We start from the raw sequence: 15573 nt of genomic DNA, 5'->3' as shown, positions 1-15573 counted from the left end.
AAAACTATTTAGTGCAACCTCCGACTGCAGTATTTCCATACTTTACTGCTCATCGCTCGGTGACAGTCCGACTGCCCAATGTTGGGAGATGCTGGATGTCCTCTCCTCTGCTGCCATGGGAGGTAAGTGTCTGTCAGATGAGATGAGCATGCATACAAGGCAAATGGGCATGTCATAAGGCCTTTGTACATGTAGCAGGGATTTGAAAGAAAAAAAATGATAATGGGGAAAAAAAATAATAATAATTTACTAAAGTGATTGCACTTAGACCTTTTCATAAAATGCGCCAAAATTTGGCACGTCTGATCATAAAATCACATAATATTTTGGAGAAAATGTGCCAAAAAAGAATAATCCACCATCCTTGGCTCGCATTCTTGCTTAATAGTTTGAATAAAGTTAAAAAAATAGAAACATTTTTGAAACCTTGTGCTCCAGAAAACTAGCAGGAAATAGTCGCAACGTTCACAGCATGTTCCACTTGTGCAAATTTTGTGACTTATTTGAGGTGTTGCATCCCGCTCGCCACTTTTTCCCCAAACAGGGCGCAGTGGGGCAGTGCTTGGGTGGTGCAGAGTCAGGCATGGCGGCCTGGCATATTTATTATAGTTTATACCAGGAAACTAGATTATAGACATAGAAACATAGAATGTGTCGGCAGATGAGAACCATTTGGCCCATCTAGTCTGCCCAATATACTGAATACTATGAATAGCCCCTGGCCCTATCTTATATGAAGGATAGCCTTATGCCTATCCCATGCATGCTTAACTCCTTCACTGTATTTGCAGCTACCACTTCTGCAGGAAGGCTATTCCATGCATCCACTACTCTCTCAGTAAAGTAATACTTCCTGATATTACTTTTAAAGGATAACTGTCACATTTAGACTATAATTTCAATTTTCATATATGTAGTTACTAATAACATGATATTCCAGAATCAGTTACTATTAGACTGACTTCCCCCATATTTAGGGGTGCACCAAAATGAAAATTCTGGTCCGAAACCGAAAATTCAGGATGCCCTTGACCGAAAACGCCTTTTTGCCCAAATACTTTTAAAATACTTTTTTTTTAAATGATTTTATTAATAATTCTTTTTCATGAATGAAATTCATCTGTGGGTGGCGCCGTTATGGAGAGGGGGGATCTGTGGGTGGCGCCGTTATGGAGAGGGGGGATCTGTGGGTGGCGCCGTTATGGAGAGGGGGGATCTGTGGGTGGCGCCGTTATGGGGAAGGGAATATGTGCACTGTTATGGGCATAACAGTGCACAGATCCCTTTCCCCATAACAGTGCACAGATCCCTTTCCCCATAACAGTGCACAGATCCCTTTCCCCATAACAGTGCACAGATCCCTTTCCCCATAACAGTGCACAGATCCCTTTCCCCATAACAGTGCACAGATCCCTTTCCCCATAACAGTGCACAGATCCCTTTCCCCATAACAGTGCACAGATCCCTTTCCCCATAACAGTGCACAGATCCCCCCTCCCCATAGCAGTGCCATAGACCGATCCCCCTACCCATAACAGCCCCGGCCCTGCTGCTCACAGCAGACTAATCACTCACTGCATCTTTATTTTACCTTACAATCGTGACGCTCCAGTAACAACTCTGCAGGCAGAGCGGAGGGCGGCGTAACGTCACTTACTCACGTGACGCACCTGCTCCGCCCACTTTATGAATGAAGGAGGCGGAGCAGGCGCGTCACGTGAGTAAGTGACGTTACGCCGGCCTCCGCTCTGCCTGCAGAGTTGTTACTGGAGCGTCACGATTGTAAGGTAAAATAAAGATGCAGTGACTTAAAGTAAACCGCCCGCCCGGCGCGGGTGACAAATCCCACAACCCATATTTTCTGCCGATATGTACCAATATCGGCCGAAATGGATTAGGCCCATTTTCGGCCGCCGGAATTTCGGTGCACCCCTACCCATATTTAATAGGATTTAGCTCTTAGCAACCAGGCTGCATAAAACTGCAATTTCACTATTCAGTTAAGATGGCCGCCACTGCCCTCACCCTGAGGCTAATCCCACCTGCCCTCACTAGCCAGTAACAATAGCCCCCCAAAAGTGTCAGTAACCAGAGCCCTCCCCCCTAAAGGGTTAATCTCCTGCAGCACAAAGGCGTCCTCTTACCACATGTTGCTTTCATTTATACACAGAGCAGATGGCAGATCTCCCTTCCCTGGTCTGTGCTCGTCTAACTCTGCATTCTCCAGCTCTGCTGAGTGAGGGAGCGTCTGCCAAGCGCAGGGACAGGGAGAAGTGCACACAGCCCAGGCACTGTTATCAGCTGCTGGGGAGGACCTGGCTTTAATCATTTACTTACAGTCTCTGGCTGTCAGTAATAGGACCCTGCACGCAGCGTGCTTCTGCGTCCTCTGTCCTTCAACAGATAGACGGACCATGCCTAGCAACCCAATTTTAAGCACAAGTAAAAGTAGGCAGTACAGGGAACAAAAATGTGGAATTAAGGGGTAATTGAATACACAGTGAAAAGTTGAAATAGGGCCACCAGATATTAATCACCACAATCCAATACAAAAAAAAAAAAAAAAAAAAACACACACAAGTTATCCTTTAAACCTTTGCCCCTCTAATTTAAAACTATGTCCTCTTGTAGCAGTTTGTCTTCTTTTAAATATTCTCTCCTCCTTTACCGAGTTGATTCCCTTTATGTATGTAAAAGTTTCTATCATATCCCCTCTGTCTCGTCTTTCTTCCAAGCTATACATGTTAAGGTCCTTTAATCTTTCCTGGTAAGTTTTATCCTGCAATCCATGTACCAGTTTAGTAGCTCTTCTCTGAACTCTCTCCAAAGTATCAATATCCTTCTGGAGATATGGTCTCCAGTACTGAGCACAATACTCCAAATGAGGTCTCACTAGTGCTCTGTAGAGCGGCATGAGCACCTCCCTCTGTCTACTGATAATTCCTCTTGCTATACACCCAAGCATTCTGCTAGCATTTCCTGCTGCTCTATGACATTGTCTGCCTACCTTTAAGTCTTCTGAAATAATGACCCCTAAATCCCTTTCCTCAGATACTGAGGTTAGGACTGTATCACTGATTTTATATTCTGCTCTTGGGTTTTTACGTCCCAGGTGCATTATCTTGCACTTATCAACATTAAATTTTAGTTGCCATATTTTTGACCATTCCTCTAGTTTTCCTAAGTCCTTTTCCATTTGGTGTATCCCTCCAGGAACATCAACCCTGTTACAAATCTTTGTGTCATCAGCAAAAAGACACACCTTACCATCGAGGCCTTCTGCAATTTCGCTGATAAAGATATTAAACAATATGGGTCCCAGAACAGATCCCTGAGGTACCCCACTGGTAGCAAGACCTTGGTCTGAATATACTCCATTGACTACAACCCTCTGTTGCCTGTCCCTCAGCCACTGCCTAATCCATTCAACAATATGGGAGTCCAAGCCCAAAGACTGCACTTTATTGATAAGCCTTCTGTGTGGGACAGTATCAAAAGCCTTACTGAAGTCTAGATAAGCGATGTCTACTGCACCTCCACCATCTATTTTAGTCACCCAATCAAAAAAATCTATAAAGATTAGTTTGACATGATCTCCCTGAAGTAAACCCATGCTGTTTTTCATCTTTCAATCCATGGGATTTTAGATGTTCCACAATCCTCTCCTTAAGTATGGTTTCCATTAATTTCCCCACTATTGATGTCAGGCTTAATGGCCTATAGTTGCCCGATTCCTCCCTACTACCTTTCTTGTGAATGGCACAACATTTGCCAATTTCCAATCTTCTGGGACGACTCCTGTTGCCAGTGATTGGTTAAATAAATCTGTTAATGGTTTTGCTAGTTCACCGCTGAGCTCTTTTAATAGCTTTGGGTGTATCCCATCAGGCCCCTGTGACTTATTTGTATTAATTTTAGACAGCTGACTAAGAACCTCTTCCTCTGTAAAGACACATGCATCAAAAGATTCATTAGTCTTCTTTCCTAACTGAGGTCCTTTTCCTTCATAAAAACTGAACAGAAGTATTCATTGAGACAGTCAGCTAGTTCTTTATCTTCTTCCATGTACCTTCCTTCTTTTGTTTTTAATTTGGTAATTCCTTGTTTTAGTTTCCTTTTTTCATCTATGTATCCGAAGAATGTCTTATCGCCTTTTTTCACTGACTGAGCTAATTTCTCTTCTGCCTGTGCTTTAGAAGCTCTTATAAATTGCTTGGCCTCTCTCTGCTTAATCTTATAAATTTCCCTGTCATCCTTTTTTTTTTTTTTTTTTTATAATTACTAAATACTATCTTTTTGTTTTTAATTATTTTGGCCACTTCTGCTGAGTAGCACAGTGGTCTCTTCCTTTTTTTTGCTTTTACTGACAAGCCTAATGCAATTATCTGTTGCCTTCAATAGTGCCACTTTTAAGTAGTCCCATTTCTCCTGGACTCCAATGAAACTGTTCCAATCTGATAGGGACTCGTATACCACTAGTCTAATTTTAGAAAAGTCAGCATGGAATAGATTTGAGCTCTGGTGCACAGAACTGCAGAGATGTGCCCCATTAGGCTGGGGTTTCCACTGTCATCTTGCATCTCATGCATGCGGGGCAGACACTTAAGGCTCTTTCACAAAAGCAGATGCTGTGCGGGTAATCCACTGCGTGAAAGAGAGCCAAGCCCCGTTCCGGACAGCAGAGACACGGAGCATTAACATGATTGATAATACTCCATGCCTCTCTGTGACCTTTTTACTACAAAATCTCAGTTAGATAAAGTTGTCACAGTTGTAGTAAAAAGGTCACAGAGAGGCAAAGAGTATTATCAATCATGTTAATGCTCCGTCTCTCTGCTGTCCGGAGCAGGGCTTAGCTCTCTTTCACGCAGCGGATTACCCGCACGGGATCCGCTCGTGTACAGGAGCACTTAGGAGGTAACGTATCAAAGGTTCTCTACCAGAACAGTGGAGTGATTTTGCCTGTTCTGTTGGTGGACTAGGCAGTTGGTGCCAAATTTTTATGACCCATTTGCCCCATTTTTAGGGTGGTTTGCGCCATGCCTGGCAGTTCTATTTACTAAAGGAAGGGGCGGGCGTTTTGTTGAGTGCAGCTACACTTTTAGGGTACTTTCACACTAGAGTTATTCTTTTCCAGCATCGAGTTCCACCCTAGGGGCTCTATACTGGAAAAGAACTGATCAGTTTTATCCCAATGCATTCTGAATGGAGAGTAATCCGTTCAGGATACATCAGGTTGTCTTCAGTTCAGTCTTTTTGACTCTTCAGGACGGAGATAATACCGCAGCATGCTGCATTTTTCTCTCCGGCCAAACTGAACACTTGCCTGAATGCCAGATTTTGTTTTTACATAGGAATGTAATAGTGCCGGATCCGGCATTCAAAATACCGCAATGCCGAATCCCCTTAGAAAAATAAATGCCAGATCCGTTTTACCAGATGACACCGGAAAGACGGATCCGGCATTTCAATGCATTTGTAAGACCGAGCAGGATCCTGATCAGTCTTACAAATGCCATCAGTTGGCATACGTTTTGACGTATCCAGCAGGCAGTTCCGGCGACGGAACTGCTTGCCGGATCACTGTGCCGCAAGTGTGAAAGTACCCATAGCCAGATTCATGGTTGAAATTTTTTACAAAATGTGACAAATGTACTCCAGTCCCCTGGTGAGGACAAACCGTTTGGGGGAATTTAACATGAGGGGAATATTTGAAGTCAGTTTTGCTCGAGTCCGTGTTTTCCTCCACATTTATCAACGGTTGAGTTTGTTACGTTTGCTCATCATGAAACATTTTTGTCTAGAAAATCTACTCCAGTTCTTCTAGTGTTAAAATCCGGAGTGAGACTCATTAATCTAGCTATTATATCTAGCTTTATAAAACTGAAGTTAGGAAGTAAAAATGCAAATAAATAGTCACATAATTTTTGTGCTAGCTAAAAAAGACGCAAATCCCTATTTTGTAACTTTATGAAACCAGATATCTGTAGTGCAGACTGGAAAACCCATAGGTAGTTTGTGCAAAAAATTTAACAAATTACACACGACATTTAGGAAATTTGTCACAAAAAATAAATAAATAAATTACTTACAACCAAGCAATTGCTAAAAAAGAAAGGCCAAAAAGGTACAAAATGCTGGTCTTCATAAATGTCCCCCAAAAGCGTCTAGCCATGCATTGAATTTATTAGGAGGTTATGCAGTCTACGTTTTATCCAAGATTAGTAAATCCGCCCCAAGGAGCGTTCAGAGCCAGAACGGCTCTGTGAGAAGAGGCAGAGCACTCATCCCTGCCGGCCGAAAACTAGAAACTAGGGATCGACCGATTATCGGTTTTACCGATATTGAGGATTTTGAACATTATCGGTATCGGCATCTATTTTGCCGATATACTGCTCTCAGCGCTCTCTGTGTTCCCTCCGCAGCACAGGGGAGAAGGAAGCAGTGTCTCCTCCCCCTGTGCTGCTGCTGCCGCCAATGAGAGGAAGAAATACAAGAGAAGGGGAGGGGCTGTGGCCACCAATGAAGATAAGTCTTTCAATCATTCATATACAGGAGGCGGGAGCTGGCTGCAGAATCACATAGCCGGCTCCCGACCTCTATGAGCGGCAGCTGCGATCTGCGGTAGTTAACCCCTTAGGTGCCGCGGATCGCAGCTGCCGCTCATAGAGGTCGGGAGCCGGCTATGTGATTCTGCAGCCAGCTCCCGCCTCCTGTGTATGAATGATTGAGCCACCCAGTATTAATCATTGGTGGCAGTGGCCACAGGATCCCGTCTCCCCTCCTCCTCCGATCGGAGCCCCAGCTGTGTAATCCTGGGGCTCCGATCGGTTACCATGGCAGCCAGGACGCTACTGAAGCCCTGGCTGCCATGGTAACCTCCCTGCTGCTGTGTGCACAAAGCACAGGACAGCAGGGACAGTGTGATGTCCTATTCACCCTGATAGAGATCTATCAGGGTGAATAGGACAAGGGTTCTAGTCCCTAAGGGGGCTAAAAGTTAGTAAAAAAATAAATAAAAAAATATTAAGTATAAATGAAAAAGATTTTTAAAAAAAAAATATATAAAAAAATACACGTTAACAATAATCAGATAAATTTTCAGCAGATTTGTGTAGGAAATTTTTTTTTCTCAAAAATGAAAATTCCCAGAATATCGGTATAAATTATCGGCTATCGGCCTGAAAGTTCACAAATTATCGGTATCGGCCCTAAAAAATCAATATCGGTCGATCCCTACTAGAAACCAAAGTGAAAGTGAAATCAGCTGGAGACCTTAACTATGAAGATGGCAGAAGAGGTTTTGTTCTGTGACATGGCTGCCAAAACTGACGAAAAAAAGTCCAGCAAAGGGACCCGACAACGCACGATGGTGAACCTGTATTCGGCACCATGAGGTGGTGTAGGGTGCAGCCACCATCCTGTACTATTGTATCTTAGTCAGAAACAGAATGCCCCCCCTCCCCAAAAAAAAAAAAAAATGTCACCTTAGGGCTTCCATGGAAGTATATGGGACGCTTAGGCCTCTTTCACACGGGCGTTGCGGGAAAATGTGCGGGTGCGTTGCGGGAACACCCGTGATTTTTCCGCGCGAGTGCAAAACATTGTAATGCGTTTTGCACCCGCGTGAGGAAAATCGTGCATGTTTGGTACCCAAACTTTTTCACAGAAGTTCGAGCTTGGGATCGGTGTTCTGTAGATTGTATTATTTTTCCTTATAACATGGTTATAAGGGACAATAATAGCATTCTGAATACAGAATGCATAGTAAAACAGTGCTGGAGGGGTTAAAAAAAAAAAATAATTTAACTCGCCTTAGTCCACTTGATCGCGTAGCCCGGCATCTCCTTCTGTCTCCTTTGTTGAACAGGACCTGTGGTGAGCATTAAGTACCGTTACAGGACCTTTGATGACGTCACTACGGTCATCAAAGGTCCTGTTCCTGTAATTAATGCTCACCACAGGTCCTGTTCAACAAAGGAGACAGAAGTGATACCGGGCTACGCGATCAAGTGGACTAAGGCGAGTTAAATTTTTATTTTTTTTTAACCCCTCCAGCGCTGTTTTACTATGCATTCTGTATTCAGAATGCTATTATTTTCCCTTATAACCATGTTATAAGGGGAAATAATAATGATCGGGTCTCCATCCCGATCGTCTCCTAGCAACCGTGCGTGAAAATCACACCGCATCCGCACTTGCTTGCGGATGCTTGCGATTTTCACGCAACCCCATTCACTTCTATGGGGCCTGCGTTGCGTGAAAAAACGCAGAATATAGAGCATGCTGTGATTTTCACGCAACGCACAAGTGATGCGTGAAAATCACCGCTCATGTGAACAGCCCCATAGAAATGAATGGGTCGGTATTCAGTGCGGGTGCAATGCGTTGACCTCACGGATCGCATCCGCGCGGAATACTCGCCCGTGTGAAAGGGGCCTTACTCTGCCTCTGTAGGGGATAAATATTAGATCGGTGAGAGTCCTACCACTGGGACCCCCACCAATCAAAAGAAATGGTGATGTTGAGGGTCCTAGAAATGACGGAGATAGCCAAGTACAGTGCTCTCCCACAGGGAGAATTAGAGCCCAGAGCTGCATTCATAGTTCTGCTGCTTCCATCAGACATTCTCATAACAACTTAAAGCGGTTATCCCACAAACATGCATCCCCTGCCCACAGGACAAGTGAGTAATGTTTAGGGCTCATGCACACAAATGTATTTTCTTTCTGTGTCCGTTTCATTTTTATTTTTTATTTTTGCGGACTGTATGCGGAACCATTCATTTCGATGGGTCTGCAAAACAACGGAAGTTACTCTGTGTGCATTCCATTTCCATATGTCCGAATTTCCGTTCCGCAAAAAAAAAAATAGAACAGGTCCTATTATTGTCTGCATTACGGACAAGGATAGGACTGTTCTATTAGGGGCCAGCTGTTCTGTTCCGCAAAATACGGAATGCACGCGGACGTCATCTTTTTTTTTGCGGACCGCAAAATACATACGGTCGTGTGCATGAGCCCTAAGACTGATGGGGTCAAACCACAGGGACCCCTTGCAATCATCAGAATAGCGCCCCCCCCCCCCACCCCAAATGGGGTGAGCGCGCATGTCAATCCATTGCTTTACCACTTCTATGGGACTGACAGAAGTGAATGGAGCCATGGAAAAGCATCTCTTACTTCAAACAGGGAACTTAGGGGGGAGACTATTCTCATTGATACCGGGGGTCCCTGCAATCAGCCCCCCAGCGATCCGCCATTTATCACTGATCCTGCAGACAAGAGAGCACAGTAGGAGGAAGATGTATTCAAACTGGTGGAAAGGAAAACTGGCAACCAATCAGATTGCAGCTTTCATTTTCCAAAGAAGCTCTGAAACATGAAAGGTAGAATTTAATTGGTTGCTATGGGCAACTAAGCCAGTTTGATAACTCTCCCCCAGTGAATTGGGAGTTCAGCTCTGAAGCCTGCACACAGGTTACCCGCACCGTCCGCAGGCTCTCCTTGGCACGGGACACTTGCTCCTCCAGGCTCTTCTTGCGGAATTCGTGGAGGTTTTCGAAGTACTTCTCGGCATCTTCCACGTCTTCCGGGAACAGCACGTCCAGCACGATCTGGCGGCCACACTCCTCTATGGCGGCGCCCAGGTAGGCCTCCAGGGCCCGGCACACCGCGTCCAGGTCCTCCGAGCTGCCCTCCCAGGACGGGGCATGGGGGAAGAGCAGCGTCCACAGGCTCCCCGCCGGCTGCTGGGCCGGGAAGCTGGGGAAGCAGGGCTGCAGGCGGCCGCACACCGAGCTCAGCTGCCGGTGGAGGTGCTCCAGGTCCTGCACGCTGTACAGCCCGGCCCAGCTGCTCTGCTCCCCGTCCTCCCCCTCCAGCCGCTTCCTCCGCTGCGCTGACCGGTTGTGACAGGTCACCGCGAACTTGCCGTCCACCTGGTTCCAGGCCACGATGAAGCCCATCTTGTACCGCTCCGGCTCCTGGAAAAGGTTGGGCCGCACGGCCACCCAGCCCTCCAGACTGTCACCGTCCATGGCGGCTCCCCGGCCTGCCCTCTACACAGACATGTGATGTCCCCGAGTCAGGTGTCACTCCACAAGTGACAGCTCTCGTCCCCCCTATAATGGCCGCATGTAAACACGACCTCAGCCGGGACTTTCCACCTTACTCGCCATTGGCTGCTGCCTGGAAATGCAGATGAGGGGAGTGACGTCAGCAGCATAGGAGTCGTCATCACGAGGTGTAAGTCATGTGACCCTGCAGTGATAGCAATCCTAGAGCAAACAGTGAGACGTTCATCAAACCTGGAGGGGACCAATGGAGAAGCTGCCCATAGCTGCCAATCATGAAGCTGCTTTCATTCTCTGGCAGGCCCTTGAAATATGAGAGCTGTATTCTGATTGGCTGCTTTGTGAACTACCCTTGTGTGCTCCATGTACTTACAAGATACAGTTTTGAAGTTCAGCTAATTTATAACATGCATTACAAGGCTTCCCCCAAATCTCTCGGAAGTTGTGGAGGTCAGACTCTTGACAAGCCTCTCACCCCATCTGCGAGCACAGAGCAGGGTTACTAACCAGAATTTTTTTTTTTTCCTGGAGAACTTATCACAAATAGCCAACATTTTGTAAGGACATATTGGAAAACCACAATGAGTGTTAAAAATTATAAGTAATAAATGTCTATAGCTCAATATACTCGACAGAACTCATTACCAGCATCTACTGCGAGCTGTAAAACGATGTTAATTACCACCAAAATGTTCTAGTAAAGTACCATCAGCCTTAAAAAAAAATTACAGACACATCTATTTTTTTCACAGACATAGGAAAAAAGTTGCCTATTTTATGGACTGTTGGCAACCCTGCCACAGAGCTTAACCACTTCCCATCCGGGCCATTTGCCCCCTTCCTGACCAGGCCTAATTTTGCAAATCTGACATATCTCACTTTATGTGGTAATAACTTTGGAACGCCTTTACTTATCCAAGTCATTCAGAGATTGTTTTCTCGTGACACATTGTACTTCATGATAGTCATAAATTTGAGTCAATATATGTCACCTTTATTTATGAAAAAATCCCAAATTTACCAAAAATTTTGAAAAATTCGCAATTTTCTAAATTTCTATTTCTCTGCTTTTAAAACAGAAAGTGATACCTCATAAAATATTTATTACTTAACATTCCCCATATGTCTACTTTATGTTGGCATCATTTTGGAAATGTTATTTTATTTTTTTAGGACGTTAGAAGGCTTAGAAGTTTAGAAGCAATTCTTCAAATTTTTAAGAAAATTGCCAAAACCCACTTTTTAAGGACCAGTTCAGGTCTGAAGTCACTTTGTGGGGCCTACATAGTGGATACCCCCATAAATGACCCTATTGTAGAAACTACACCCCTCAAGTTACTTAAAACCGATTTTTACAAACTTTGTTAACCCTTTAGGCGTTCCACAAGAATTAAAGGAAAATGGAGATCAAATTTTTTTATTTCACTTTTTTGGCAGATTTTCCATTTTAATCCAATTTTTTCTTTAACACATCGATGGTTAACAGCCAAACAAAACTCAATATTTATTACCCAGATTCTGCGGTTTACAGAAACACCCCACATGTGGTCATAAACTGCTGTATGGGCACACGGCAGGGCGCAGAAGAAAAGGAACTCCACATGGTTTTTAGATGCCATGTCCCATTTGAAGCCCCCTGATGCACCCTTACAGTAGAAACTACCAAAAAGTGAACCCATTTTGGAAACTAGGGATAAGGTGCCAGTTTTATTGGTACTATTTTTGGGTACATATGATTTTTTGATCATTCATTATAACATATTGGTTGTTTTAGCACAGTTTTTATTTATTTATTTTTACAGCGTTCACCTGAGGGGTTCAGTCAAGTGACATTTATATAGAGCAGATTGTTACGGACGTGGCGATACCTAATATGTATACTTTTTCTTATTTATTAAAGTTTTACACAATAATAGCATTTTTTAAACAAAAAAATAGTTTTAATGTGTCCATGTTCTGAGAGCTATAGTTTTTTTAATTTTTTTAGAGATTTTCTTATGTAGGGGCTCATTTTTTGCGGGATGAGGTGACGGTTTTATTGGTACCATTTTGTGGGACATACGCCTTTTTGATCACTTGGTGTTGCACTTTTTGTGATGTAAGGTGACAAAAATTGCTTGTTTTGACACAGTTTTTTTATATATTTTTTTACGGTGTTCTCCCGATGAGTTAGGCCATGTGATATTTTTATAGAGCTGGTTTTTACGGACGCGGCAATACCTAATATGTATACTTTTTTAAATTTATTTCACTTTAACACAATAATAGCATTTTTGAAACCAAAAAAATGATGTTTTAGTGTCTCCATGTTCTAAGAGCTATAGTTTTTTTTATTTTTTGAGAGATTTTCTTATGTAGGGGCTAATTTTTTGCGGGATGAGGTGACAGTTTTAATGGTACCATTTTGTGGGACATACGCCTTTTTGATCACTTGGTGTTGCACTTTTTGTGATGTAAGGTGACAAAAATGGCTTTTTTGACAGTTATTTTTTTTATGGTGTTTATTGGACTGGGTCGATTATGTGATATATTTATAGAGGCGATCGTCACGGACGCGGCAATACCAAATATGTCTATTTTATTTAATTTTTTCAATTTTTTAAATTTTTTTAAATTCCTTACTTGGGGAATTTTTTTGAAACCTTTTATTTTATTTTATTTTTTTAACACTTTATTTTTTTATTTTTTTAACCCTTTTTTTTTTTTGCTTTTTTATTTTACACTTTTCGTCCCCCATAAGGTCATACAAGACCTCTGGGGGACAGTTACTTCACTTTTTCTTTTTTTTTTCACTGTTGATTTCTCCTGTAACTGGGGCTGACATAGTAGCTCCAGTTACAGGAGAAATTCACCCCTCAGAGAGGCTGTACAGCGCAATACAGCTGTAAGCTGCACAAAGCCGACGTGACATCCTGGGCTGAGGAAGAGGCCACAGAGGGGGCCGACAGTCAAAGCCCCCCGCAATCTGGTATTGATATTACACTAAGGAAAGGTCATCAGTATTTTAGTCCCGGACAGGCAGGCTCGGACTGGCCCACCGGGGAAGCGGGGGATTCCTCGGTAGGCCCCCAGTCTCCTGCGTCCGGAGATAAGACGGAGGAGTAATTATTTCTCTTGTTTCTCAGGAGAGATAATTATTGTAGCCACTATGTGGCAGTATCGCACAGTGGTGCAGCCTCCTACTGGTTGTACAGGAGGCCCGCAGTATCTTCTAAGTTTCCCAGGCTGCTGGCAGTGAAGGAGGAGAGAACATGTCGGGCCATCCTCCTGCCCTCCCTGCTGTCAGAAAACTGTATTTGCTGGAGAGGACTCCTCTGCTGTGCTGAGCTGATTTCTCAGGTGTGTGAGTAGTGAACTATAGGAGACTGTAAGCGTGGAACAAGGCATTTGTTTATAGTAGACTCAGATCTGTGTATGTGTGCTGCTCTCTGCAGAGTTCAGAGTGGCATGGGGGGACTCTGCCCTAGGTCCCCCCAATGTCTCTGCTTTAGTTGCACCCCCAAAAAAAGATAACTGAGACTAAACAGGCTAAAATAATCAGTAATTTTATTAAATACATAAATATGACAAAAGACACAAAAGCACATGAAAAGATGTGGTACGAATCACTCCTGAGGAATAATATAACACAGATGTATATAAATGGAGTCTTGTGATAAAATGCTAAAATGTCCCTGGAGGTAGAAGGGAAGATAAGTGATCAGGTGGGGCTGCCACAAAAAAAAACAAAAAAAAAAAAAACACCAGAAGTCTTGTTAGTGTGAAATCGCAAGGTAGCGATACAAAGAAGTAGTGCAACACAAAGGTAAAATATATATTGAACTCTAAAATAAGGGAAAATGTCAAAAGTATATGCAACCACCTAAATTGTGTATAAAAGTAAAAAACGACAAACAAACTGTCAGTAACAGTGAATCACTGTCAATGTATGCTTGCCAAACCTCCTAACAGAGATAAAGTGCAAATGCAAACACAATGCCCTCATATTACTGACAATAGAATCCCATAAACCTACCCATGAAGTTAGGGGGAGATGATTCCTCAGGAGAGCCGTACACCCCAACGCACGTTTCGGCATCTGCCTTCTTCATGGGTAGGTTTATGGGATTCTATTGTCAGTAATATGAGGGCATTGTGTTTGCATTTGCTCTTTATCTCTGTTAGGAGGTTTGGGAAGCATACATGGATAGTGATTCACTGTTACTGCCAGTTTATTGTTTGTCGTTTTTTACTTTTATACACAATTTAGGTGGTTGCATATACTTTTGACATTTTCCCTTATTTTAGGGTTCAATATATATTTTACCTTTGTGTTGCACTACCTCTTTGTATCGCTACCTTGCGATTTCACACTAAGGGCTCTTTCACACTTGCGTTCTTGTCTTCCGGCATAGAGTTCCGTCGTCGGGGCTCTATGCCGGAAGAATCCTGATCAGGATTATCCTAATGCATTCTGAATGGAGAGAAATCCGTTCAGGATGCATCAGGATGTCTTCAGTTCCGGAACGGAACGTTTTTTGGCCGGAGAAAATACCGCAGCATGCTGCGCTTTTTGCTCCGGCCAAAAATCCGGAACACTTGCCGCAAGGCCGGATCCGGAATTAATGCCCATTGAAAGGCATTGATCCGGATCCGGCCTTAAGCTAAACGTCGTTTCGGCGCATTGCCGGACGTGACATTTAGCTTTTTCTGAATGGTTACCATGGCTGCCGGGACGCTAAAGTCCTGGCAGCCATGGTAAAGTGTAGCGGGGAGCAGTGTACCTACCTTCCGTGCGGCTCCCTGGGCGCTCCAGAGTGACGTCAGGGCGCCCCAAGCGCATGGATCATGTGATCGCATGGATCACGTCATCCATGCGCATGGGGCGCTCTGACGTCATTCTGGAGCGCCCCGAGAGCCGCACGGACTGTAAGTATACCGCTCCCCCGATCCCCGCTCCTACTATGGCAACCAGGACTTTAATAGCGTCCTGGCTGCCATAGTAACACTGAACGCATTTGGAAGACGGTTCCGTCTTCAAATGCTTTCAGTACACTTGCGTTTTTCCGGATCCGGAGTGTAATTCCAGCAAGTGGAGTACACGCCGGATCCGGACAACGCAAGTGAGAAAGAGGCCTAACAAGACAACTTCAGGTGTTTTTTTTGTGGCAGCCCCACCTGATCACTTATCTTCCCTTCCACCTCCAGGGACATTTTAGCATTTTATCACAAGCCTCCATTTATATACATCTGTGTTATATTATTCCTCAGGAGTGATTCGTACCACATCTTTTGATGTGCTTTTGTGTCTTTTGTCATATTTATATATTTAATAAAATTACTGATTATTTTAGCCTGTTTAGTCTCAGTTTGCTTTTTTAGGATTACTTCATGATGCTGAGCTGGCTTCTTTAGGGTCAGACAATTTTGCCCAACATTTATGTGGGCTTTTCTTGTGTATATTAACCTGTGCATGCTTTAGTTGCACCCCCATTAGTGCCACAGCTCCAGATGCCCCC

General features: G+C 43.8%; 1 protein-coding gene across 2 annotated transcripts in view; it reads right to left on the bottom strand.

The window, feature by feature from the left end:
* WHAMM (WASP homolog associated with actin, golgi membranes and microtubules) overlaps positions 1 to 10207 on the bottom strand; it is a 35646-nt gene extending 25439 nt beyond the window's left edge. Inside the window, exon 1 of one of the 2 annotated variants that reach the window (XM_040414051.1) lies at positions 9485 to 10207. In XM_040414051.1, coding sequence (XP_040269985.1) covers positions 9485 to 10039 — 555 coding nt within the window. In that variant the 5' untranslated portion in view covers positions 10040 to 10207. The remainder of the gene's footprint in view (positions 1 to 9484) is intronic. The other variant, XM_040414052.1, reaches the window with a different exon arrangement.
* Between the last annotated feature and the right edge of the window lie 5366 nt (positions 10208 to 15573).

The sequence above is a fragment of the Bufo bufo genome, chromosome 1, assembly GCF_905171765.1.
Source record: "Bufo bufo chromosome 1, aBufBuf1.1, whole genome shotgun sequence".
NCBI classification, from domain to species: Eukaryota; Metazoa; Chordata; class Amphibia; order Anura; family Bufonidae; genus Bufo; species Bufo bufo.
This window is presented reverse-complemented; position numbering and strand designations above follow the sequence as displayed.